General features: G+C 40.7%; 2 protein-coding genes across 5 annotated transcripts in view; one reads left to right on the top strand and one right to left on the bottom strand.

Annotated features, from left to right (window-relative positions):
- The first annotated feature begins 6,264 nt into the window (after positions 1-6,264).
- tmie (transmembrane inner ear) lies at positions 6,265-24,726 on the top strand. 4 transcript variants are annotated; one of them, XM_058068817.1, is made up of 5 exons: positions 6,265-6,377; positions 8,847-8,920; positions 12,778-12,895; positions 16,606-16,755; positions 24,353-24,726. In XM_058068817.1, the coding sequence occupies exons 1-5, from the start codon at positions 6,335-6,337 to the stop codon at positions 24,601-24,603; spliced, it is 636 nt and encodes a 211-aa protein (XP_057924800.1). In that variant the 5' UTR covers positions 6,265-6,334; the 3' UTR covers positions 24,604-24,726. The 4 variants fall into 4 exon arrangements, with proteins under 4 accessions (XP_057924800.1, XP_057924802.1, XP_057924801.1 ...); XM_058068819.1 differs by lacking the exon at positions 24,353-24,726 and adding an exon at positions 16,872-18,061; XM_058068818.1 differs by lacking the exons at positions 6,265-6,377; positions 8,847-8,920 and adding an exon at positions 8,995-9,169.
- The window catches only part of pth1r (parathyroid hormone 1 receptor), a 45,971-nt gene continuing 43,868 nt past the window's right edge, over positions 24,690-26,792 (bottom strand). The window contains exon 13 of the mRNA XM_058068816.1: positions 24,690-26,748. Coding sequence (XP_057924799.1) covers positions 26,365-26,748 — 384 coding nt within the window. The 3' untranslated portion in view covers positions 24,690-26,364. The remainder of the gene's footprint in view (positions 26,749-26,792) is intronic.

Genomic DNA, 26,792 nt, shown 5'->3' with positions numbered 1-26,792 from the left:
ATACTGACAATCAGAAAATGAAATGTTTAATTAACTGTAATTTCTGTTTTAGCCTTTACCAGACCTGCAATGGCATGAGTACTTTGACTGAAAATCTCATCTTTGGCCATTTGTTTGCATGGTAAGAAGATTTTTGAAGGTAAGAATTACAAAATTGGACCATGGCAATTTGAAACCCGACATAGGATGTGAAAAAATGTCCTGCGGAAACAACATTTGGTCACCTCATTCTCAATGGAGCACAAGCACTGAAGTACTTGAACTACAATACTACTACTACAACTACAACTTCAATGCCAAAAATGGAGGCTGTAACCTTTACCAAACCTGCTTCGAGTCATTTCACTCGGATAAATATATTAATGGGTTGTTGTTGCTAACTTTGCTTTTCTCAGCCAGAAAATCCAAATCATTGAAAAGATACCTTCTCAATGCCAAGAATGGAGGACATATTTGTGAAATGTTCAGTGTAACACAGCTAAAATAATAATAGTGGAATATAACCGTGTTTGTGCTACTCCAGCAAAGTCTGCCATACAGTGGTTCCTCGTTTATTGCCGTTAATTGGTTCCAGACTTGAATGTAATACAGTAAATGATTTTCTGCAAAGTAGCATTTAATGATAGTAAACAAAATATTGTCATAGAACATACAAAACGTGCTAAATACGTTTTTTCCATGATTAAAGTCTTCTAGACAGGACATAACACCCCATTAATTGTTTAATGATATGAACTTTATACGTATTAAAATCAACTTTACACTGAATTTATCACAGGGTTATTTTCAACCAGTGTATAATATCAATATTTTCTACAGGAGTAGACTTTCAGATGAGATGTTTACTTATGAAAAGCATATGCTGTTGTTTTTGTGTTAGTGAGTGTGTGATTCTACAGCCACTTAAACGTGTACAATAACTTGTAAAAGATTTGACTATGAAAAGTTATGTACATTGGGGGCTGCACAGCGGTCGAGTGGTTAGCGTGCAGAGCTCACAGCTAGGAGACCCGAGTTCAATCCCACTCTTGGCCATCTCTGTGCAGAGTTTGCATGTTCTCCCCGTGCATGCGTGGGTTTTCTCCGGGTACTCCGGTTTCCTCCCACATTCCAAAAACATGCTAGGTTAATTGGTGACTCCAAATTGTCCATAGGTATGAATGTGAGTGTGAATGGTTGTTTGTCTATATGTTCCCTGTGGTTGACCGGCGACCTGTCCAGGGTGTACCCCGCCTCTTGCCCGAAGACAGCTGGGATAGGCTCCAGCACCCCCGCGACCCTCGTGAGAATAAGCAATAGAAAATGAACAAAGTTACATTGGCAATAGAGTGAGGGAGCAATGTTCAAAATGAAAAATGATCAAAAACACAAATAAAAACAAAGCAACACAACCCTAAGTGACACTGTTCAAAACTCACATACATATTTATGCTGTCATCACCCTTTTATGTATTGGTTAGTGAGCAAATTGCATAAAAAGTATGACGATTTTGAATCAACCCATTTAATTTGGTTGCTGAGTCGGAAAAAAGTAACATTACTGTACACTTTCTTACTTAATTTCTCTGTGAATTTCACATGAATAATAATGATAAAATAAAAGTCAGTTTAATGCATAAAAGACAGTACTGTCATTCACACAGTAACAGTGTTGGGCCAAATGTTGTACTCATTGCTATAAGCGTATTAATAAACCCCTAAGCCTGTTTATCCCTTTGCAACTAAGGTAATCATTTGTTAGCAGACAGCTAACAAATGAGGGAATGGTGGTCATAAATAACACAGCACAAACTCTCAATGTAGTCTCCAGAACGCGTCCATGTGTAATGTATGTACACTGTCAACGTATAGCGTCTTCATCCTCGACAGTGAGACTCCTCCATTCAAACGAACATCCTTATTTGCACCCAACGCTGCCAGAAGGATTTCAACAGCACCCGCCACTGCCCCCCTCCTCCTCTTTAGCCCCACGCTTAATTTAAAACCATGGCTGAGTTTAGTGTACGGCTTGAAAATACCGCACTATTTCTTCCAGCCCTCAGTGGGGAGATTGGCAGGTCCCCATTGGACGTTTCGAGAAAAAAGGCCACAAGACAAAAATATCAGGACGCTGATGAAGACGGCCTTTATGCGGCGCGTGACAAACACGGCCTGTGTTTGGCCTTCATGCGGCCGGATCGAAGCCGCTTTGCTCAGCTGCAGGTTATCACTCACTGTTGCCAGTGGAGATATCAGCCGCCCGCCACTTCCCCCACCCTCTTTAACGACTCCTGCTGGCTTGCCAAATATGTATCAAAAGTAGCTATGTGCGTCAGAAAGGCTGTTGATGGAGCAAATAGTTGACATGGTCCATGGCTGCGTCCAAGTCCGGGGAAAACGTTGAACTAAATAGTTGTTTTTTTGGGGAGGGGGCAGATGAGGTGTGCAGTGAAATTAATGAACATTTACCACAAATCAGTCACTTTAATTTAGAGCAGGGGTAGCAAACCTATGGCTTGGGAGCCAGAAATGGCTCTTTTCATGATTGTATCTGGCTCTTCTAACACAGTAAAATGTTTTGTTTTTTTCACTGACATTTTAAAGTAAAATATGACAGTTTATATATATCACAGTGTTAAAATATAAAACTTTCTTATGCATTTGAATCTATCCATTTTCTACCACATAGCTGTCTTTCCGATATTTTCTGTGTCAGACACCAAAACTTAATTATTACTGGATAATAATGTGGTAGCCTACCCTTGTCATTGTGAGGTTAAGAAGAAAACTAACCTAACTAAACTCCTTTAATCTAACAGCTAGCTAATTCTGCAGAGCCAACCCTTTTGACAAAGAAGATGACAAAAAGAACAAAAGAGTACGGTGCAAAACCATGCCCCACCAAAAGTGGCATTAATGGTAAGAAGTATTTTATTTACTTTCACTAAAATTGTTGGGCTTGCTTTTAAACATTAAATTACATTTATAGTACATAAGCAGTACATTACATTTTAAACAGTATTAATAGGAAAAGTTGTAGATGGTTGAAAAGTTCAACTACTTTGTATATATTGGCCCAAAACTGGAAGAAGGAATCCTAATTCCAAGTTTCTCACTGATGTGGCAAAACAGGAAATCATTGAAGAAAAAAAACATCAACTGATTGGAATGGAATAAAAATGGAATTTAGAAGGGGTAATCAGTGCGATGGTAGAACCGCTGACATACATCAGTAATTTATCATTTCAGTCTGCAAACTAAATGAAAACAACTGAAGTAGTTCCAATTTTAAAACATGGAGACAAACATCAATTTACCTACCGACCTACTTATTACCACAATTCTCTGAAATTATCAAAAAGCTACTCAATAACAGGTTTGACAACTTCATGAATACTATTAACTTACAAGCAGAAAGTCAGTACGGATACAGAGCTAACATTTGACTGAAATCACGAAGGAAATCACTATAATACTATAGAACATAGAAAGTGCAGCTGCAGTATTTATGGGTCTGACAAAAGCCTTTGATACAATCAATCATGACATCCTAATAACTAAATTAGAAAAGTACGCAATAAAGAGGATTAGTTTTTAATTGGGTCAAAAGCTACAGGAAGCAATATGTTAAGCTAGGAGTACACATTTGCATGTTTAAATATTACGTGTGGAGTACCCCAGGGGTCAATATTGGGACCAAAACTGTTCAACTGGTATATCTACGACGTCTGTAAAGTTATGAAAGATTTAAAGTTCGTATTATTTGTGGATGACACCACTGCCTTTTGTTGATGAAAATAAATGAAAAAATAACCTATTACCCTCCAAAAAAACTAGACTTGAAACACTTACATGCGAGAACAATGTTAAAAAGCCACAGCATTTCAGTATGGGGAATCAAATTATGGCACGGATTGAGTAAGGAACTTAAACAATGAACCAGTATGAGCGAATTAAAGAAACAATACTAGCAGTTGATATTTGCAAAATACAAGGAAGAGTCTCTAACGTGTCATGTTATGTGTATCTCTGTTATTATTTATCACTATTCTGATTGTTATATTTACTCCACTATGTTTACTTTACAGTCAGCGACCCAATAAAAAGTGATCTGTGACCCATTTGGGGTCCTGACCCTAAGTTTGGGAAACCCTGCATTAGATGCTTACTGAGCTGAAGTCCTGTGTGAAGTCATGCATGAGCGTGAAAGTTATGTGCAAATTTAGAGGTGTATTTTTGCAGAACGTTGCGGTCAAATTCCAAATGAGGAGCTTCCAGTATTTGGATCACCTGATAGTGATAAAAGCCAACATAACCAACATTCCCCCCAAATTCAAAACAAGTTTGTTTGACCCTCTCAGCCGCTAACGAGTCTCATCTCGTTCCGGTAAATTACATTTCCTCCAAACAGTTTTGATATTGTTTTATGGAGGCTGATTACGCAGGAGCGTTACGTAGATTTATTCCAAGATGGCCAAGGAGCCACCAAGCCAAACACCAAACTAAGTCAACACAGCGTACGTAAACAGCCTCACCTATTTGTCATTCCAGCTTTCAATGACTCCTTTATCCGTCCCTCTCCTCTGAGGTATTCCCTCGTTCTGTGCCGACGCTTCCTGCAGACCATTGACTGTGTCCAGAAAGTTAAAGTAAACAGTGGAGCCGTGAAGGAAGGTAGAGGTTAAAGTTAGCCATCAGTGTATAAAGGCATTTAGTCGCTTTGGGGGCAATCTATGAGGGCCATTCAGCTCTTAGTCACTCTCATTTACATTTAATGGAAAATAAATAAACAGCTCCCGCTAATGACAAATTTACAGTAATTAGACATCAAGTGGCCTTCTTATCTCAAACAAAACACTAGCAACCTTTTGATTAGACCCTTAAGTAGACAACTTGTTTAAAGTACACAGTGTTAGACTCCATAAAATTATTCTTCTGCTACTTGCCACTTACTTACTGTTTCATTTAACATTTAATGCTGTTTTTGCATTGCATTGTTTCCCAGTAGTGTTGGCCTTCCCCAAACCTTGGGTCAGGAGTAGGACTGGGAGATATGGACCAAAACTCATATTTATGTTGAATATCGATATATTACGGAAGCCTCTCAGGAGCTCAGTCAATTCCGGCGTGGAACTGTCATCAGATGCCACCTGTGCAACAAATCCAGTCGTGAAATTTCCTCGCTCCTAAATATTCCACAGTCAACTGTCAGCTTTAATATAAGAAAATGGAAGCGTTTGGGAACAACAGGAAGTCAGACACGCAGTGGTAGACGCATAGTGCAAAGAGGTCATCGACTTCAATTGCTACAGAGCTCCAAACTTCATGTGGCCTTCAGATTAGCCCAAGTTCAGTACACAGAGAACTTCATGGAATGGGTTTCCATGGCCGAGCAGCTGCATCCAAGCCATGCATCACCAAGGCAATGCAAAGCGCTGGATGCAGTTGGTGTAAAGAACGTCGCCACTGGACTGTACAGCAATGGAGACCCAGGAGACTCTGGAGTTCTCTGGAGTGATGAATCAGGCTTTTCCATCTGATGGATGAGTCTAAGTTTGGAGGTTGCCATGAGAACAGTACATTTGGGACTGCATTGTGCCGAGTGTGAAATTTGGTGGAGGAGTAATTATGGTGTAGGGTTGTTTTTCAGGAGTTGGGCTTGGCCCCTTAGTTCCAATGAAAGAAACTTTTAATACTCCAGGATACAAAAACATTTTGGACAATTCCATGCTCCCATGGAACAGTTTGAAGCGAGCCCCTTCCTCTTCCAACATGACTGTGCACCAGTGCACAAAGTAAGGTCCATCAAGACATGGATGAACTTGGATGAACTGGTATGGATGAACTTGACTGGCCTGTACAGAGTCCTGACCTGAACCCGATAGAACACCTTTGGGATGAATTGGAGCGGAGACTTAGAGCCAGGCCTTTTCCACCAACATTGGCGTGTGACCTCACCAATGTGCTTTTGAAAGAATGGTAAAAAAATATGATAAACACACTCCTCAACCTTGTGGACAGCCTTCCATGAAGAGTTTAAGCCGTAATAGCTGCAAAACGTGGACTGACATTATATTGAACCCTATGGGTTCCGAATGGGATGGCACTTAAGTTCATATTTGAGTCAATTTTAGGAGTGCAAATGATGTGTAGAAATGAGCTGGAAGTTTGAGTCATTGGCCGTGATATCACCACCACCAAAGCAGACATCCTTAATGTGTGCGTCTGTGTGTCTTGATGATGTGATGGACATGAGCAGCTGCTCACATGCCAGTGATCCTTTTTTGATTTTTTGATTCATCTCATTAGTGAGATCAACACACACCAGAGACAGAGACAATAATTGGGGAAGGCCATGAGAGGGACCACATGCCAGCTGAGCCCCCGACTGACTTCAGGTGCTTTTTTAAAAATTTTATTTTATTATTTCATGCTGACTCCGTGCATGCTGAATGATGATGCTGAGTCCAAACAGCCTTAAAATTCTATACACAACATCGCATCATGAAAACAACATTTGCAGGTGTTAAAAAGTGATCGTATGGCCATATGGACATGGGACACAATGGACAGACTACCATATGGACGGAAATTATACTAGACAACACGATATTAAATAAGTATACAATGAATAAATGACAGAGATTGTGGCTTGACGCACATGTACTTATGTATATTTGAATATTATGTCATACATAACTAGGCAGTTTCGCCCGTTCTTCTTTGCAGTATCTCTCCAGCTCGATTGGCATCTGTAAACCTTTACAGTGGAGTTGAAAGAGAAAGGATGTAGCATACGTCAATGTACATTCCAAAATATTCACAGTGCTTCACTTTTACTACATTACAGCTGTGATGAGTTTTGTTTGGTTTTTTTTTCCTCACAAGAATCACCTTGTTCTTTAGGAGCAAGTGGAAGCACCTGTGGTGTCCACTCCCAGCTGAAGATCTCAGTAATCAGCAGGGCTGCTCAGGTGTTTTTTCTTTTTCGTGAGTGTGTGAGAGTCAACACCCTCAGTTGACTTTTTGGTATTTAGTGAGAATAAACTGCACTGTGTATGATTTTGTGCTTTAGCCTTCCCCTGGTCCACTGATTTCCACTCTTTTCTTTAACTGTTTTTTTTTTGTTCTATCATTTTGATAGACTTAATGGGTGGCAGGAAGAATTAATATTCCCATGCCACCTTTTAGAACCCAAGACCCATTTTTTAATTACATGCAGTTTATGTTAATTTCCACCTTAGCAACCTTTATTTTACCAGTTTGTGAATTTTTTGGTTGCTCTAAAGGTCTGAAAAACACCGCATGTACTATGGAGTTCTATTTGGAGTCCTTTGTTGCAACCCCCACTTGGGAGGTACTCAACCTTTTGTAAGAAGGCAGATTTGTTGAAAATTGCAGTTCAGTATGGCATCACAGTCAAGGCAGGCAGCAGTAAGAATGACATTAAAGAGGCTGTGGTTTATTTGTTGGAGGAGCAAGTTCTCCCTGATGACTCTGAGGCAAAATCAGAGGATAGTGATGAAGAGGGTGAAACTGCCCCTGCTGAGTATGTTCCATTAAAACAATTAGAAATGATATTCAAGTTGGAGCAACTAAAATTTTAACATAAAAATAAAGGGACAGAATACCAAGAAAGCGAGCGCGAACGGCAGAAAAGACATACGTATCATCCGTTTAAAGGAATTAACACCACTTCGTCTTGAGATACTGCAGCTGACACATGCTGGTAGTATGGCTGGCTACTTTGGGGTCAATAAAGTTTTTTTTTTACAAAATTTCTTCTTGCCAGGTCTGAAAGCAGATGTTAAGAATTTTTTTTAAGTTGTTTAAAATTTGCCAGTTTACTGGAAAGCCCAACCACGTAGTGCCAGTTGCACCTTTGCAGCCTATACCTGCTTTTGAGGACCCCTTCAGCAAAGTGCAGGTGGACTGTGGAGGCCCTTTGCCTAAAACCAAACCAGTTTCTTACAATAATGTGCGCTTCCACTTGGTTTCCAGAAGCTGTTCCATTAAGGAAAATCACAGCTAAAAGTGTTAGTTAAAGCCTTGGTGAAATTCTTTTCACTGTTCGGCATCATCCTGAGAGTGGTCCAATCAGATCAAGGAACAAATTTCATGTCAAAAGTTTTCCAGCAAGTTATGCAGCAGTTGGGAACCACCCACTGTCCCCCCAGTGCGTACCATCCTCAGAAAAAAAACAAAGTTTGTGCCACATTAACATGCTTAAACCATACTATGACACAAGTAAGGTAAATGAAGGAATGGTTGAGTCCCGAGTTGGTGAATGTGTTGTATTAAAATCTGACTCAGCACACGCAGATGACCATAAACAGTCTAGGCCTGGTGAATATGCTGAATTAATTGAAGAATATTTTTTCTGATGTTCCCTCTGAGACAAGTGTGCTGGCCCATGATATTGATGTTGGTGATGCCAAACCCGTGCAATAACCTGCATACAGGGTCAATCCTGAAAAACGTGCCCTGAGACTAAAGGAAGTTGATTACATGGTGAAAAATGGCATTTGCAGAGCCTAGCAATAGCCTATGGAGTTCACCGTGCATTTTGGTCCCCAAGGCAAATACCAACAGTCCACAGTTCAGGCTCCAGCACCCCCATATCATAAATTCACACTATCAGGCTGTGAGCATTTTGTCATTTCTGCTGTGGATGTCCAAGCAGGCATTAAAGATGAGGATGCTGGCTGCCATTGGCTTCCCTATCCTGCACAGGCCATTCTCATTGTTACAGTATTGCCCATCCCCCCCACACCCACGTACACAGGATGAGCTGGCTGTAAACCACACCAGGTCTATTAATTAATTAACGTGGCCCCGACTGCCAGACTTGACTTCCTCCCTTACAGGGAAGCAGTATGGACGGAGCGCTGCGGCATTGAGGGATAGAAAAGAGACACGAGGAGAGCAGGGAACCATCATTGTGAGTAGACCATATCTACCATTAATCACTTGGCAGGGCAGTGGGTTGGGAGGGGGCGTCGTTGTGGTCCAGTTCTGGTATTATTCGGCACCAGACAAGGGAGGAAGAAGAAGTGAAAGAAGGGGGAAGGGTGGATGCAGGGAGAAGAGAATGGTTGGGGATCCGCAGATCCTCCTGCGGGGATTCACAGGACCGCTGCTGCTGTCCCAGTGCTTGTCTTTGGTTCTGTCACAGATACCTGACCCTGAGGTAAGACCATGCTACACAAACACTGCCATCAAAATGTCACAGGTGACCTAACAACCTCTAACTAGTACATGTGTTGCATTCGTCTCATGTTTGTCAACCCTCCCCGGAATCTACCATATATTTTCCTTATTCCCTGTCGCCCTCCCGTTTAGTTTCTCGTATTTTAACTGTCATTAAAGAATTAAAAAATCCTCTCTCCGGTGCTGCAGACGGTCTGGTCCAATATGATGCATTGCATGTTTACTTATTGACCGTTAGCTGATTGATTGAGAAGACAAATTCTATTATGGAGGACTTGTCCTTGTGTTGTTATTGATTCGTCTAGAGCCACACATGCACTCCCTACGTCACAATATGGTAGAAAGTCATAAGACTAAGACATCTGGCTTGATCTACCATCTGTTCCTCTACTCTATTTTCTATATGCCATCTAAACCCTAATTCCAGCTGACTTTGGGCGAGTACACCCTGGACTGGTCGCCAGCCAATGGCAGGGCACATATAGACTTATAGATAGATTATAGATAGATATTCATTCATGTTTGTGGAATGTGGAAGGAAATGGGACTACCTGCAGAAAACCCACTCACGCACAGGGAGAACATGCAAACTCCCAAGCAGAGAATAGAACCCCGGTCTTCCCGATCTCCTGACTGGGTGGCCAACATGCTAACCACTCGTACACCGTGCTGCCCACTTTCTATGGTTATCATCCCATTTTTTTCTGTGGCATCCCTGCAGCATCATAGACACAGTAAAAGCCAAAGGAAAAGCAAAAAAAAAAAAAGACCTAATTTGATGTGCGTATGGGTGTAAATAAGTGTATATGAAGGAAGAGCTAACAGATGACATAAGGTCTGATGAGATCGGTGTACCTTTTCAGTCTGTTCTTGGTTTGTTTGTGGCAATGCCGATTTCATTCCACAGGAAATGAAATCCACCCTGCAAAAGATGTGACTTGAATTATATAACCAACGCAAAAAAAAAGTAATTTAAGACTGTGCCAAATATCCTTTCAAGGCTAATCCAGGTGTGGGAGTTGCACACAAACATAAGTGTTGATTGATGTTTCATCATAGTGCTGTGACTTGATGCCAGTGATATTGGATTTAGAGTTTTTTCAAGTAATATTTTTTGGTTTTATTGTGATTGGTGGAGAGTGCTGAAATCTTGTTAGCGTAGACCTGATGTGGTTTGTTGCACAGACATTTGCACAGCTCAGTTGTTCTGACTTTGTACACACCCGAGGCGAAAAAGCTTTACTAAAATCAGTACTTTTAAAAAATACACCTATTGTGTTTTATAGTTGTCTCTATTCAAATAATTCAAATTTTTGGTGGAATTGTGCATCCTTTCATGCTTCAAATAAACATTATTTTATTAACATTATTAAAAAACAGTGACAGCTCCAACATTCAAAAAAGCCAATGCATAGCCCTGTCACAATAACAAATTTTCCTGAATGATAATTGTCCTCCTAATTATTGTCAATAATCAATATTATTGATAACATTTTTTGAGACAATTTTTTTTCATTAATTACATGGCATAATGAGAGTACATTGTATCAAAAGCAATAAACTTTAATTTCTCAAGAATATTTAACATTGTAATTGGAATGTGAAGAGCCTTTAAATAAATTCAACAACATTATACATTTTACAAACAAAAACATTTTTTTTATTGTTTGATTAATTGATTTATCAATGATTGTGACAGGCCTACAAATGCGTCCTTGTTGTTGTTGTTCTGCCACATCACAGTGTAAACCAGGGGTCGGGAACCTTTTTGGCTAAGAGAGCCATGAAGGCCAGATATTTTAAAATGTGTATCTGTGAGAGCCATATACATTTTTTTTTAACATTGAATGCAATAAAATGTGTGCATTTTTATGTAAGACCAACAGTTTTAGATATAATGGGCTCTAATTACGTAGACCAGGCACACTACCCCACGCCAATGGGGTGTGGCCAGCATACTTTTGTGAGCAGCGCAGTGTCTAATAATAAATCTAATACTTGCTGCCATTAATGCAACTTCTGCTGCTGCATGGTTTTGAACCGTATTCAGTACACGTATTTCATTCTTTTGGCCATCTTCACCAGAAGGCTTGGTTCTGCAGCTTTAGCTATTTGACTAAGGGAGGAAAGTTTACATTTACATGTTTTTTTGACATCTCAATGACCGAGGTAGACTACCGCATTACCCAGTAATAATCAAGTTTTGGTGTTTGACCTGGAAAATATCATCAGGAAAGATAGATATGGTCGGCCGTATTGCAGTAGAAAATAGATGGACGAATTAAAATGCATAAGAAAGTTTTGATTTTTAATATTATTTTTAACAGTCATTTCTGTGATGTTAGCAAAAATACATTTTTATTGTGGTAAGAAATGCTTGAGAGCCAGATAGTGTCATCAAAAGAGCCCTACCTGGCTCCCGAGCCATAGGTTCCCTACCTCTGGTGTAAACGAATCAATGTCTGCAGCAAATGCAATAAGTGTGCCTTTTCTTATCTATTGGCAACTAAAGTATAGAGTTTCCAACATAACCTCTGGTCATCCAATTGGCTGATCGACGCAGGCATCACCCAGGAAGGAACAAATCGATCTCCTTTTGTTCATTTAATTTTCTTTTTTTTTCTTAGCTCTACAGGCAGCTGTTTTGCCATTAGTGGTTCTATTTTACAGAAATTCTACTAAATTTGACATGGTCGAGTTATAGCAATAGGCAGAACGTCTCAGGATGGAAACGTGAGAGAATGCAGACTTGTGAGAATGCTTGAGTGGTGTCTGTGGATAGATTGATTCGGAAGGAAATAGAAACATTGACGCATGTGACCCTGCTCTGGCTGCACATTAGACAAGGTGCCTTTACACACCCCACTGAAAGAAGCTTCAATTACCCTAATATCCAGTTTATAAGAAACCTTGGTGTTTAAGCCACAACCACTACATTTATAAAACTGCACTGGACCATAATCCACATGGGCCCATATCATAAAAATAAATCAGAAATCGCAGGAGGTCATTACTCAATATAACAGCTTGACTCACGGCGTCATCTTATAAACAATGCTAAAATCATCACACAGCAACTTTACACTAAATCGCTATGAAATAAGTAGTCCTTGTAATTGAGTACATAAGTAATATTCCAAAATATACAATAATCTCCCAAAAAAATGGATGGATGGACCTACAATCTACAATGATGCATAATGAATTTCCTCCCAGCAGAGCAGTTCATTGGCCAGTGGCTACTCTTTCATACTTATTACAGTGCATTTTTATACAAAATCCAACAAAATTCCTAGATTCATGTTAAGATGGTATAAGTTTCTTCCTTTGCCCATTGGTTTAGTGGACGTTAGTAGATTATGTTGTGTTCTGGGGCCACCATGGAATGCCAAAAAAGTTGTTTGGGGGGCGTGATAGCCCTGTGGGTAAACTTTCTTGAAGGTTGGCAGGTCTGTTAGTGTTTTTATTCATGCTTGTGCCAGAAACTCATTCAGTGGTTTGTATAGATACGTAATACTATATTGAGCTTATGTCTTTACTGGTTGTTCTTCATTCATTGTTTTATTTTCGTCTTTTTCTCTCCCGCAGCTTCTACCCACAGATCCCCCAAAGAAGCCTGACCCGGTCACATCAGAAACAGTTGTCTTTTGGGGGCTGCGCTTATGGCAGGTTATCGGTATCTTTGCTGTCTTCGTTTTAGCAGTCGGTCAGTATGGCATCAATGCACCACACACTAGAGTACAGGCAGTGAATGCACCATGTGTACAATTATTAGGCAAGTCAGTATTTTGACCATATTCTCATTTTTTATGCATATTTTCCTACACCAAGCGGAATAAACTGAAATTCCGATGGGATTTAAGCATACCATGTAATGTGCAAGTGTGTACAAAGGGAGAGTGTACCTTTTATTAGGTGTGCACAATTATTAGGCAGCTTCTTTACTTATTTGCAGAAATTGCCAAGATATTAGGACATGACCACAGATCTATTAAATGTTTTGTTGCAAGTTCAGAAAGAGTCGCAAGAAACGTGTCATGCAAATTATATGCCAATCAAACATGTAGTTTCAAGGAACCCATTATCGTCCATGACTGTCATATTCCAAATCTCGAATCTATCTGTAGTGTCCAGAAGTACGGATCATGGTGTTCAGTGCTCAGAGAAATGGCCAAGGTAAGAAAGGCTGAAACCCTATGACTTGGCCCAGAAATATCTGAAGACAGATTTTATTTTATGGATTGATGAGATGAGAGTGACTCTTGATGGACCAGATGGATGGGCCTGTGATGCATCAGCAAACCACATAACTCCACTCCAACTCAGATACCAGCAAGGTGGAGGTAGGCTACTGGTAAAGACTAGGATTATTAAAATATGAGCTCATTGGGCCTTTTCAGGTTGAAGATGGACTCAAACTCAACTCCCAAACCTAGTGCCACTTTTTTCACAGACTGACCATGGTTTTTATGTAGGACAATGCTCCATCTCATACATCCAAGTACTCCACTGTGTGGCCAGCTAGTAAAGGTCTTAAAAAGGTCTTAAAAAATAATGACACAACCTCTTTGCTCACCTGACCTAAACCCTACTGAGTACTTGTGGGCCCTTAAACGTAAGATTTACAGTAAAGAAAAAGGTACACCTCCTCTCAACAGTGTATGTGAGGCTTTGGTTGCTGCTGCACAAAAAGTTAATGGTGAAATGATGGAGAAACTGACAGACTCCATGCATGGAAAGCTTTTCCTTGTTATTGAAATGAAGGGTATTTTTGGAAATGCCAGAAATGTTTATTTGTAAAGTTTGTTTTGTTATTCTGACTTGAAAAAATGAAACTATAGTAGTGAGATGGGAATATTTCAATGTTTCTTTGTGTTGCCTAATAAGATAAGATAAGATATGCCTTTATTCGTCCCTCAGTGGGGAAATTTGTATTGCACAGCAGCAAGAGTACAGAATCAGTTAAGCAGTACAAAATACACAATATAGAAAAATAAACAATATAAACAACCCAAGTATTAACAAAATCAACAGTTTTTCCCAGAGTTCTATACAATACAGTATGTAGATAATATGAAACGAGATGAGATATATGACCAGTCTATACACTGAGATCTTGCTAGTGAGTTAATATGAGGCATTATGGAAATACTTCACATAGAACTTAGTATATTGCATTTAGAGCCCTTAATATTGCACAATAATTGCCAATAATTGTGCACACAGATATTCTCAACAAAAGCCAAAACCCCACTTCTCTTCAAGTTTGAGGTTTATTTACATTTTTGATTGACCGAGAGCACTGTTGTTAAATTTGAAAACTAATAATCAATAATACGGCGGCACGGCGGTCTAGTGGTTAGCGCGCAGACCTCACAGCTAGGAGACTAGGAGGGTTCAATTCCCACCCTCGGCCATCTCTGTGTGGAGTTTGCATGTTCTCCCCGTGCATGCGTGGATTTTCTCCGGGTACTCCGGTTTCCTCCCACATTCCAAAAACATGCTAGGTTAATTGGCGACTCCAAATTGTCCATAGGTATGAATGTGAGTGTGAATGGTTGTTTGTCTATATGTGCCCTGTGATTGGCTGGCCACCAGTCCAGGGTGTACCCCGCCTCTCGCCCAAAGACAGCTGGGATAGGCTCCAGCACCCCCCGCGACCCTCGTGAGGAAAAGCGGTAGAAAATGAATGAATGAATCATCAATAATACAACTTGCCTAATAATTGTGCACACCACATGCTGTAAATGTGTTTCACTCAAGCTAACCTCACTACCATAAACTTTCTAAAACACATTTGTTGTTGTTTGGACATGAGTTTTTGCTGCAGTGTGTTGGCCTTGCGAGTCTTTTTCACACCATGTGAGTGCCAGATGCTGGCTCTCGAAGGCCTCTCTTAGAGTATATATCCAGATGAGCTCAGACAGGGCAGACATTTAATTGAAATACTAAAAATGTGGTAAGGAGTTCAGCACAGCCAAAATGATCTAACTGCACTAAAACTAATTTTGTGATGTCACTGTTTCTGAACGGGCCGTGTGGTTAGCGCGCAGGCCACACAGCTAGGAGACCCGAGTTCAATTCCACCCTCGGCCATCTCTGTGTGGAGTTTTTGTGGTTAATTGGCGACTCCAAATTGTCCATAGGTATGAATGTGAGTGTGAATGGTTGTTTGTCTATATGTGCCCTGTGATTGGCTGGCGACCAGTCCAGGGTGTACCCTGCCTCTCGCCTAAAGACAGCTGGGATAGGTTCTAGCACCCCTGCCACTCTCGTGAGGATATGTGGAAGAAAATGAATGTATGGCTATTTCGGAACATAACCTGAAGCCTTCTCTCACAGCTAAGAGAGATGTCTCCAGAGTGGTTGTGTTTTGACAGCAATTAGCTTTCTCTCATGTTACATTGATCACGTTGTCAAGCTCAACTCCAAATACAGGCAGCTCTGCTTTTGTTGTTGACATCTATGGCGAGGAGGACGTTTCTCCAACAAACGTAGAAACTTCTGTCCACCTAGTCAAAATAAACTAGTAAAGACGGACAACTGTCCATCGAGTAAGTTACCAAGGTATTGATTCTGATATATCAAACACATAGCACATGATATCACAGTCCATCGAGCCGTGTATAAACAAAACATGGAATGTGGGCTAATAATTTACAATAATGTGCTTATCTACAGTATTCATAGTCGGTCTTGTATTCCTAGTCAGCATAAATTGGTGTCCATCCATCATCCATCATCGATGCCACTTATTCTCACTAGGGTCGCAGGTATGCTGGAGCCTACCCCAGCTGTCTTTGGGCATATGTAGACAAACAATCATTCACACTCCCAGTCATACCTATGGAAATTTTTAGTCGCCAGTTAACCAAACTCCACACAGATGCCCAAGCGGAGGTTCAAATCCGACTCCTGACTGTGTGGCCTGCATGCTAACCACTCTCCACCGTGCTGCCCCATCACGTTAATTTGGTGACTGCCTCACCAGAAAGGTAGTTCTTTGTGGTAGCTGCTACAATAAGAATGTTGCTGTAGCTTGGTACAGGACAGTTATGGAAAATAGAACATTATTTTGGTGGGGTGTAGGTGTGCTCGCTGTTTTTTTTTTTCTCTTTAAAACGCACAGAGAAGAAAAGACATTTGGTAATGTTTCCCATAAGGATTGTGGATGATTTGCAAAATATAAAAAAAGCGCAGTTTTCCTTTAATAGAAGTACCTCAAACCTACTTCAACAATATATACGTAGCTCATATATTCAGCAACGTAGCTCCATGACACGACAAACAAATTACAAATTAGCATGGTCTTTCAGTCGCGTCGCAACCATAACTACACGAGAGGCTTCAATCAGTGCCAATGTGATGCAGCTCACGTCTTCAATAAATAACTGGTTTCTTCCATCTTCCCCACAGTGATCACTCTGTGTTGCATTTTCAAATGTCGGATCCCAAGGACCAAAAAGGAGATTGAGGCACGTCATGCACAAAGGCAGGCCGCCAAGAAATATGCCAACACATTGGAGACAGTGCCACCTCTTAATGAGCTGACAGAGGTTCCAGGATGTAAGTTGCCTCCTCTTTACATCTTTGGTGTGATGTCTCTTTTCAATATTCTTTCCTTTAATTTCACACTTATTACTTATTGTCTTCTGTCCTCTTGTCTTCGCTTTTGCTTCCAGCTGCTCCTGACTCTTCCACTGTGCAGACACTCTCTGAGCATATCCAAAGCCAGAGTCGTAATAACAGTGATCTCTCCATGGCGGGGGTCACTGAGGAGCAGTCGCCGTCACTCACTTTGCCAGAGGCAACCTGATTACCTTCTTCTTCTTTCTTTTTTTTCTCTGTGCTGTCATCAATCTCAGAGTCTCTACTCAAATAACAGAACTTTTCTAAAAGCCCCAGCATACATCTGATGTCCATTTTGCAGTCTGTACTTACTTGTCTTCACTTTGATGTGGCTCATCATGCCTGCATTTGGAGAGACATGGCTAGAAATGACTTAAATACACACATTATAACGTTAGCTTAGCCCATTGTATGTTTCAAGATTGTACTCCACCGGCTGCACTTAGCCCTCAGTCTCCTCTGAGATAAAAGGCTGCCAACTATGGCCAACAGAGAAATAAATACAGGAGACCCTCGTTCTACATTGTTTTTTATTGTCAACACTGTCCCTGGAAGTGGGGCATGATGGTGATGGTGAGTTTCTCCTTCCATGAGCTCACCACTCATGGGGGAGGCCAAAGGAGTCGGGTGAAGACTGAGTTTGGGGGCCAGCCGAAAGTGGGGACTGTGGCGCTCCATGCCCAAGCATAATGGTACCCACATGTACAGTTGGCACCTGGGCCACAGTCTCATGATGGATCTTGTGGTTGTGTCGTCATACTTGAAGAGAGGGGTGTAGGTGTTACCACCTGGTGGTGAGTGGGCGCTGCAGGTGGGCGAGGATCCTGGTCAGACCCGGCAGACTCTCACTTCCCACATGCTTTGACATTTATACACTGGTTGAAAATAGCCATGGAAGAAATTCTTAGTAAATTTGATTAAAAAGGTCACATCATTAAACAATTAATTGAGTTCAGACATTTTGGTGCTCTCTTTTAAACCATGCAAACTTTTTTGACCCTGCCTTTTAAAAGCAACTGAATCGAGAAATGTTAGCAAATGAGCGCTACTGCTTGCCAAATAGTGAGTGTTGTCATCCAATGAAAAGAATGTACGTGTCTCCAAATTTTACATCATGTCAATGTAAAGATTGCCAAATATTGAGCCTAAATGTTTATTATTGATTGTTGAGACTTTACAGCGTCAACCATTACTCTATATATGAGCAATGTTTTACTGGGGTAGTAAAGTGGAATGAGCACATGTAACGTCAGAATGTTGAAGCACACTTTTAAACATGATCATTTTAATGGCTTTCCTACCTATTGTCGCCATGGTGACGCACGCTCACGCATGTTTGCACCGGTGTGACGGCTTATAGAAATAAAAAAGCTAATCCTACACTCTTCAAACTGTATTTAAATGCTTCTGCTTCTTTGTTTTTGTCTGGCGTTTTCACCTCATTGTATTTGCGGTGATGCTTGCTGGTTTTTAAGAAAACAAACATATGGTTTAGCAGAGGTGGGGGACTTGGGTCACATGACTAGAATCGAGTTGCAAATTTAAGGACATGAGCAATGGTGTAGCCAGACATTTTTCATGGGGGGGCAAGGTGAGAACATTACTCACACAGGCGTGGCAATAAGTTGATACCTGAAATGTCCAGATAGCCAGGGAGAGAGTGACCGAGTGACCCCGTAGCTCCGCCGCTGACCAAAAATGATTACATTTGGGTTCAAGGATTAGCTGGTCGATTAACATATTAAGAAGAGAATAGTGATGTGAGCCACTAATTTAGTTTCCGATCTGATGCTGAGCAACATGCAGGATGGTATCAGCGATATTGACTTATATTATCGATGCTTTGTGCGAATTCACCTCATTTGTCTGGCAGATTTGAAAACGGATTTTTAGTGAAAAGATAACCATATAAGAATATGCTGCAAACACATTGAATTAACAGGGGGAAAATGTTGACTATTTTCCTTGTGTCTATTGTGTATATAACCAGATTTGTTAATGAAATAAACACAGAAGAAATTATTCTGTACTGGTTTGCACTGCAACTTTATGGGTAACTGGCAACCAGCGATAACAACATTCATTCATTCATTCATTTTCTACCGCTTTTTCCTCACGAGGGTCGCGGGGGGTGCTGGAGCCTATCCCAGCTGTCTTCGGGCGAGAGGCGGGGTACACCCTGGACTGGTCGCCAGCCAATCACAGGGCACATATAGACAAACAACCATTCACACTCACATTCATACCTATGGACAATTTGGAGTCGCCAATTAACCTAGCATGTTTTTGGAATGTGGGAGGAAACCGGAGCACCCGGAGAAAACCCACGCATGCACGGGGAGAACATGCAAACTCCACACAGAGATGGCCGAGGGCGGGGACCGAACCCTGGTCTCCTAGCTGTGAGGTCTGCGCACTAACCACCAGACCGCCGTGCTGCCGCGATAACAACATATGAATCTAAAACAAAAATTTCAGACAAACCAGCCCCATAAGACCAGCCCATTTGCCTTCTATTCTTGTCAGAATTGACAAAGACCCAGTCAGGATACCCAAAGTTGGAAAGTGCTTTCCTGATATGTGTCTGTTCTTCTGTTTTCAGGCTTCTAATTAGGGATGAGCTTGTTATAAACGATTATCCGTTCTGGAATGGATTATCCAGATTTGCCAGATATGAGTATGGAATGAGTGCATTCTGTCAATATCTGTATTTGTGTTTAAAGAAAATGCTCATTATTACTCATGGAGAGTGAATACATAATGACAGAATACAGACAGAATACTTTATTAATTCTGTGTCTGTGTTCTGTCTGTCATTGTGTGTACATTCTCCATGCGCTGCGATTGGCCAGTCACACACAACGACCGACTCTACCTAGATTACTCTGCAAGTGGCAGCCATAGAGGAGCTCAGCGGTGCCTCATTCACGTACACGGTGCAATTGGGAAATTGAAAACGGCTCTGCATTTGTCACAATGCTTCCACTTTATTAGGTTTTCTTCAACCTGCCACTGTTTTACTTGGTAAATTTGTTCTTTAACATGAACACAAAACAACTCAATTGGGATAGCATGACCGCATTTTTTTTCTTGAAATGTTTCTTAGTCCATGAAGGCATCATAAAATAGCTGTTGTACCTACAAGATAAGAATTCACCCCCTCGTGACAGCTCTCTTAGTTTCCTTCTTTGCCTCTGTTCCGGTTTCCATGCCCTTATTTTGCTAACCACTTCCTTTGTCATTCCCTTCCATTTTACTTGCTCCTGCTCTTTTCACGCACCTGCTTCTAATTTCATAATCCCTATTTAGTTCAGGTGCGTGCTCTTTCTGTTGTGGCTTCATTGTGAATTGTCTTTGGTTTGGCTTGTTTGGTAGTTGCTGTCTGTTATCCTGCTGCTGCCATTACTTCATTAAAAACAACATTTTATATGCACTTTTGGTCCTGGGGTCACATCGCAAAGCCCGCAAACGCGATCGTGACATTAGCAGTACATAGGCGGTGGTAACGGTAACCTGTCATGCTGGCCGATGTACGAGGTACACTTGAACAGTAGCACATGAGTGGCATCAAGCATTCCACGTGCATGACTGACTTAAGGATGCTAAAATATTACACCACTCTCAATACGTTGCAGTATGCAACCTTGCAATCTTAAACTTGTTTCATGAAGTACACGGTGCATTTTTTATCACGACAGCGGGCACGTTTGTGCATCAGTCACTGGCAGTGGTTTTTTATTTTGTTTTTTTTTTCATTTGCTTGCTTTGGCTGGTTTGGCTGGTGTTATGAAGTCAGTTGGAAAACTGCTTGTAATACTGAACGCTTTTGAGAAAAATACAGGGACCATGGCTGACAGATTGCCATGTTTGCATGAATCACCAACTTCATGATCACTCAGATCACTACACATAATTAAAGAATGAAGTCTAAAGGATCACTTACACACGTACACAATACAAATCTAACTGAATAATAAACAATGCATATAGCAACTTCTGATCAATCCATGTCAATTTCAGACTTAAAATATTGTACAGATCTAAGCCCTGCCCATTTCCGGCTCCAAGTACGGCTATGGATACAGATAATTTAAATGGGTGAGCAGATACAGATACAGATACAGATACAGATAGTGGTGTACTAGCTCATCCCTAGTTCTGCTAATCCCAAGCTTTAAGCCTTTCATATGAAAGGCATCCCACATAAGCTCAAGATGAATTACATTGTATAGACAAACATATTTTGACATTTCCAGGTGGACGTTTGTCGGGTCAGAGATTGTTTGGTGTCGTTGAGGTCAGGGTTGGTTGAAGAATGTAGTAGCTGTATGTCGGAATACTTTTGTCCATAACATGAGCTATCTGCTGGTACCGCAGCAACAGATGTTCTCTGGGTCACTTGCTACTGTTTCCACAGCAAGTCAGCAGGGAGGAAGAGCGGATAGTGGACAGCAAGGAAAAGGTCACTGAAGGTTTTATGTACCATCGACTGACGAGTGAGTGACCTGTGAAAAGGAATTTGAGTTTGGTTACCACACAAAATAAAGACTTAAGAGAACTGTAAATGAAATAACAACACATAATTTATTTTGTACCATTTTTGCAATGCAACTCCATGAGTGACAGGTGACAACAAGCGGTATTGACATATAACGGCGAACACTGTCCAGCCGATGATAAGATCATCCAGCCAATGAATCATTAAGCACACATTGAGTAGTACATGTTTTGCAGGTTTGCGTATAACAAGTCCTGCTTGCTAACCCTGTATTATGACGAAACCAACAGGCAGTGCAACATCCAATCACCAAGCCAAAGTAAAAAAAAAAAATACTTCTTTTAAGCTGGACTGTTTGTCAGGGCAACAGAGAACAGAGGAATAATAGATTGAGAAAGGGTTGCTTTTAAATGCATGCTGTGTTACACTGAGTTTGCCAGATTGTTGCCAAAGGTACCAGAAAGTGTTGTTTTTTTTGGCTGAAAACTTTTTTTATTTAGACAGCCAACAAAATACAACAAATAAGGCATAAATTTCATGTACATTTCCAGAATGAAATACATTTGTTCCTCACTGTTAATTGGTTCCAGAATATATTCGCAATAAGCGAATTTATGCAAAGTAGGATTCAATGTTAATAAATTGAATATTTTCCTAGTTACAGCTTAGAATAACTGTTTAACTTTTTAAATGTGGGCTTTAACATTTTTAGAGCCGTGTAGACATGAACTAACTCCCCTATAGCCACTTTTACACTCTTATTATTCTTTGTTTACATCACATTGTGCAAACTATGGGATCATTGCAAGGATATAAAAGATGGCTGGGCAAGACAATTTATTTATAGAGCACAATTCATTTGATGACCCCTGGGGAGCCTCAAAGGTCATTGTCATTTGGTATGAGACACAGTTACCAATTCCAACAAATTGGAAGTCCTGTCCCCCGTATATAGGACTTGAACCAGTTTAAAGCAGTACCAGAGATTGTCACCAGCTAAATAATGAGCCTCTCCATCCACCCATCCATCCATCTTCTTTGCCACTTATCTTCACTAGGGTCACTGGGATATGCTGCCTACATTTTTCACTCTATCATGTTGGACGTGGCATAGCTGACTCCATGCAGTGTTAAGGTAATGTAATATAAATAGTTTTGTCACTGCCGCTTAGTGACCAGAGTACATATAACTTGTATTTCTATTTTTTTGGACTAATTATGGGCCATAGTCAGCCATGAAACATTTATTATTTATTAAGTAATTAATTTTTGAAAATCTGTGATGAGTGAGAGAGTGATGTTCAAACTGCAATATAGTGACGTACGACTGCACGTAATTAACAAAATAAACGGTAAACAAGAAAAGAAATTGAAAATTAAATTGTAAACTAGGGGTTTCCTACAAGATTCAGACATTAGTTCCATGGCTTGTTTAGTCTGAGGTTGAAAATAAAGAAAGCTACATTGTGAAATAGGACTTGCTGTTCGTTTGAACCCACGCATATACAAAATATGATGCTACAGTGTGTACATCTGATGGCGCTCACAGAGATCTAAGGGATGCACAGGATGTTTTTGTGTTAAGCTCACAAACATCGGTTCCAAGTCCACTTACTGTTCCCCCAAGATGAAAATATTCAGTGGTAGAAAACTCTGACTTCTAATAATGAATCATGTTTTTATGCCCTCTGGTGGTTTTTGACATTTGCTGTTGTTTGTCCTTTGGCTTCTCAACCTTTCGAAGCTGCTCTCTCTGCAGTCATGGTTACTTCATGTTGAGAAACACACTGAAAAGTAGATTTGATATTTGTTGCAGCCATTCAGGGCTGCACGGCGGACGAGTGGTTAGCACGCAGGCTGCAAAGCTAGAAGACCGGAGTTCAATTCCACCCTTGGCCATCTTTGTGTGGAGTTTGCATGTTCTCCCCTTGTACGCGTGGGTACTGGTCCAGTGTGAATGGTTGTTTGTTTCATATGTTTGTAGCCCAAACTACATATCTGGGTTCTGGTTGGAATTACATACATTACATACAATACATTTGGGAGTTCAGAACAATGGCGATTGTGAAAGGGAGGTGAAGAAGCGTGTGCAGGCAGGATGGAACGGGTGGAGAAAAGTGTCATGCGTGAGTTTCCGCTAAAATGAAAGGAAGGTATACAAAACTGTGGTGAGAGCAGCCATGTTGTTTGGTCTAGAGACAGTTCCACTGAGGAAAAGACAGGAAGCAGAACTGGAGGTAGCAGAGATGAGGATGCTGAGGAGTTGCTCATTGGGAGTGACCAGGATGGATAGGATCAGGAACGAGTACATCAGAGGGACATTACATGTTAGAGGCCTTGGAGATACTAAAGTCAGAGAGGCCAGACTGAGATGGTTGGGACATGTCCAGAGGAGAGATAGTGAATATATTGGTAGAAGGATGCTGCCAGGTAGGAGGCGTAGAGGAAGACCAAAAAGTCCAAAGACAAAGAAGAAGAAGATTTGGGCGTTCAACCACAATACCCTGGAGAAATAGCACTTTTTGAGTTGTCAAATATGTCTGAGTTTCAGACAAATCTTGAAAAAAAAACTCCAAAGTTGAACACCCCTCAAATTGTACAATGATGTTGAGACTGAATTTTAAAAATAAAACCAACTCCAAAATACTATAAAAAGAACATTTCCTAAAGTTGTACATTTTAGAGTTTAACCAAAGGTTTTGGGACCAGCTATAATACCCTTTAAATTCTACATTTCGGAATTGAAATGACATTCATGTGGAAAAATATATCTCTAAACTTCACCGGCCTTAAGATGGTTGAGATGATTCTTCAAGTGTCAACAAGCTTCCTGTACATACAAAGAAAGACCTTGATTGCATGAGAAGGTCAACCCATTCAGCAAATGATGTCAGCTACTTATTTGTTACCCACTTGAGACATTCCTCTTGAGGGTGCAAACAGATCAAGCTTATTACAAGACACAGGAGACAGTCTTCATGACCTGCATCCTACTTAACAAACCTCATCTCATCTCTTCTTCTTGTCTCGCTGCAGCAGCCAAAGCCGAGAACAAGGAGAACGAAGAGGAGGTGGCTACCGTCTCCGGAAAAGTGGACGCTGACCGAGGAGAGAGGAAGAGCAAGGAAGCCAGAAGGGAAGGAGGCAAGGGTGCCAAAGAAGGTAAAGGGGAGGAAAAGGTCGCATCGGCAGCGAAAAAGGGGGAGAAAGGAGTGGCGAACAAGGAAGGAGGGAGGAAAACCGCAGAGCAAGGAGGTAAAGGAGGAGCCAAAAAAGCTCCAAAGTGAACCCATGGACATACTACTTCCTGTTTGTTTTGTACATAATATTATTTTTATCCAAATTCATGTCTCAGGAAAGCATATTACACCAAATACCTTTTATTGTCACACTGCAACATTGTATACACTTTACACTGATATGTACACATCTCTATGGCAACAGGATAATAAAACACATATGACAACTCTTCAATTCTTCCATCAGAGGTATCATTCATGAACTTTGACCTTTAGCTCTACGTTTTATCAACCGGTAAAAACCACAATCATTTGAGATAATCAGAAGAGAATACTGTATTAGATGTAGAGATGAATAATGATGATAAAGTGCTTCTGTAGTAATACTAGACACCCACGCTCTGGTACTGCACTCTTAGTTAAAGATGTATAGAAAGATGGCCAAGAAATGCAATCATTTTGGGCTTTAAAAAGCTCTAACAGCTTTTCAAATTTTTGCAACATCATCACAGTAAAACAACTAATCCAAAACGTGGAATAAGTCAGTTTTCTACTACAGTGGAACCTCAAAATTACACATGTTTGACTTCAACCACATTTTTGGGAAAACTATGTTTCTCGAGTTGATTGCCTCTGAGGTTCCAAATTTTGGATTCCAACAAAATTTGGGGTAGCCATGAACGCTAAACAAAATTTCTGTAAAGTTTAACTTCAATTGTGATTCATTTATGTGGCCAATTTTGTTGTTTTAAACCAATATTGGTAACATATATTTCAATTTTTGGTTGAAAAAAGTGTAGTTTGAAGCCAAAGAGGGACACCACATTTAAGTTGGAAATTCGAGTTTCCACTGTAATCACGTTACATTTATTTTTTTGTACAAAATTCCATAAATCATATGAATAAAGGCTTTTTTTTGTTCTTATCTTTACAATTTGGGTCTGTTGACATATGGAAATGTTGGAAGGTTATGTGGAGGTTAGAGGGTTAAAACATGCTCTTTATAATTGGACTGCTGTTTTTATAACACCAACACATTGATCACCAGTACAGCATTTAACTGCAGAATTAAGACTTTTTGGTTGGTGTACACAAAATAATTTGTATTCTCTTTGTGCTACTCTGTAATACAACCAAAGCACAAGTGCAGCGGCAGCTTTTAAGATCTCCCACGGAATGTCATAATGCTTGTTTGTAAATATCACCGATGCGGTCACATAAAAGAAAAACTATACACACAAAAAAAACCCTCATATTGGCAAAAAGACAACATTAGCTCACAATTAGAAAGTCTTTGTAAACATTGTGACTCGTATGTACATCAATAAGCAGCATATATAGCACTGGATTTTATTTGTACAAATGTGTTATTGTCCACTTGCACCATGATGCCACAAGGAATTCCAAGGGTATTTGCAGACCAGTTTTAGAGTTGCCAAGCAAAAGTTGAAATGTTATTGGGGGTAATACTTGACACATTCAGTTGTACTTAGAAAGGACTCATGAGTAGCAGAAATGTTCACAAAAATGCTTCTTAACAATAAAAGTAGAAACACCAGCTGAGGGAATGCAATTACCTGAGTGTTTTCTGCTTTAACACTGATTTTTTTTTTTCAAACATTTTGAAACCAAACCTTCAAATATATATCTACTTTGACCTGGTTAAGGCTGTTACCTGGCAACTTCAGTCTCTGCACAAAAAGATCACAAAAAATGATGGCAGTGGACGTAAAGCAAGTAAAAAATAAATAACAGCCTGTTTTCAGACTGTTAGACATTCACTGTTATGCGGGTGAACCAACTGAGAGGTCACATGACCGTTTCCCTCTCCTCCGCCACCACCACCACCACAGGCGACGGCTTCTTCTCCTCCTCGCAGGGCGGTAAAGGCGCAGAAGCCTGCTGCTCCTCAGCAGCAGCGTGGGGCTCTTGCTGGCCTGACACGACTACAGAGTTCTCGGAAACGGAGCCGTTCTTGACGTAGCCTGGCAGGTTGCGGTGACCGTTGACAGGCGTCGGCCCCAGCCGAGTGGTGAGATGAAGGGCGTGTGGACCCCTGGCGGTAACATTGGTGACACTGGTGTGCGACACCATGGGCCCGTAGCTGTACGTGTTGCTGCCGCTGCGCGCCTTCCTCTTGAAGTCCAACGCCAGAGTCCGCCGACTCCATGACTTCTTGATTTCAGCTTGAACCTACAAATACAGCACATTTAGTATTGTTACACGATCAGCTGGGA

Source organism: Doryrhamphus excisus, chromosome 3 (genome assembly GCF_030265055.1).
Source record: "Doryrhamphus excisus isolate RoL2022-K1 chromosome 3, RoL_Dexc_1.0, whole genome shotgun sequence".
NCBI lineage: Eukaryota > Metazoa > Chordata > Actinopteri > Syngnathiformes > Syngnathidae > Doryrhamphus > Doryrhamphus excisus.
This window is presented reverse-complemented; position numbering and strand designations above follow the sequence as displayed.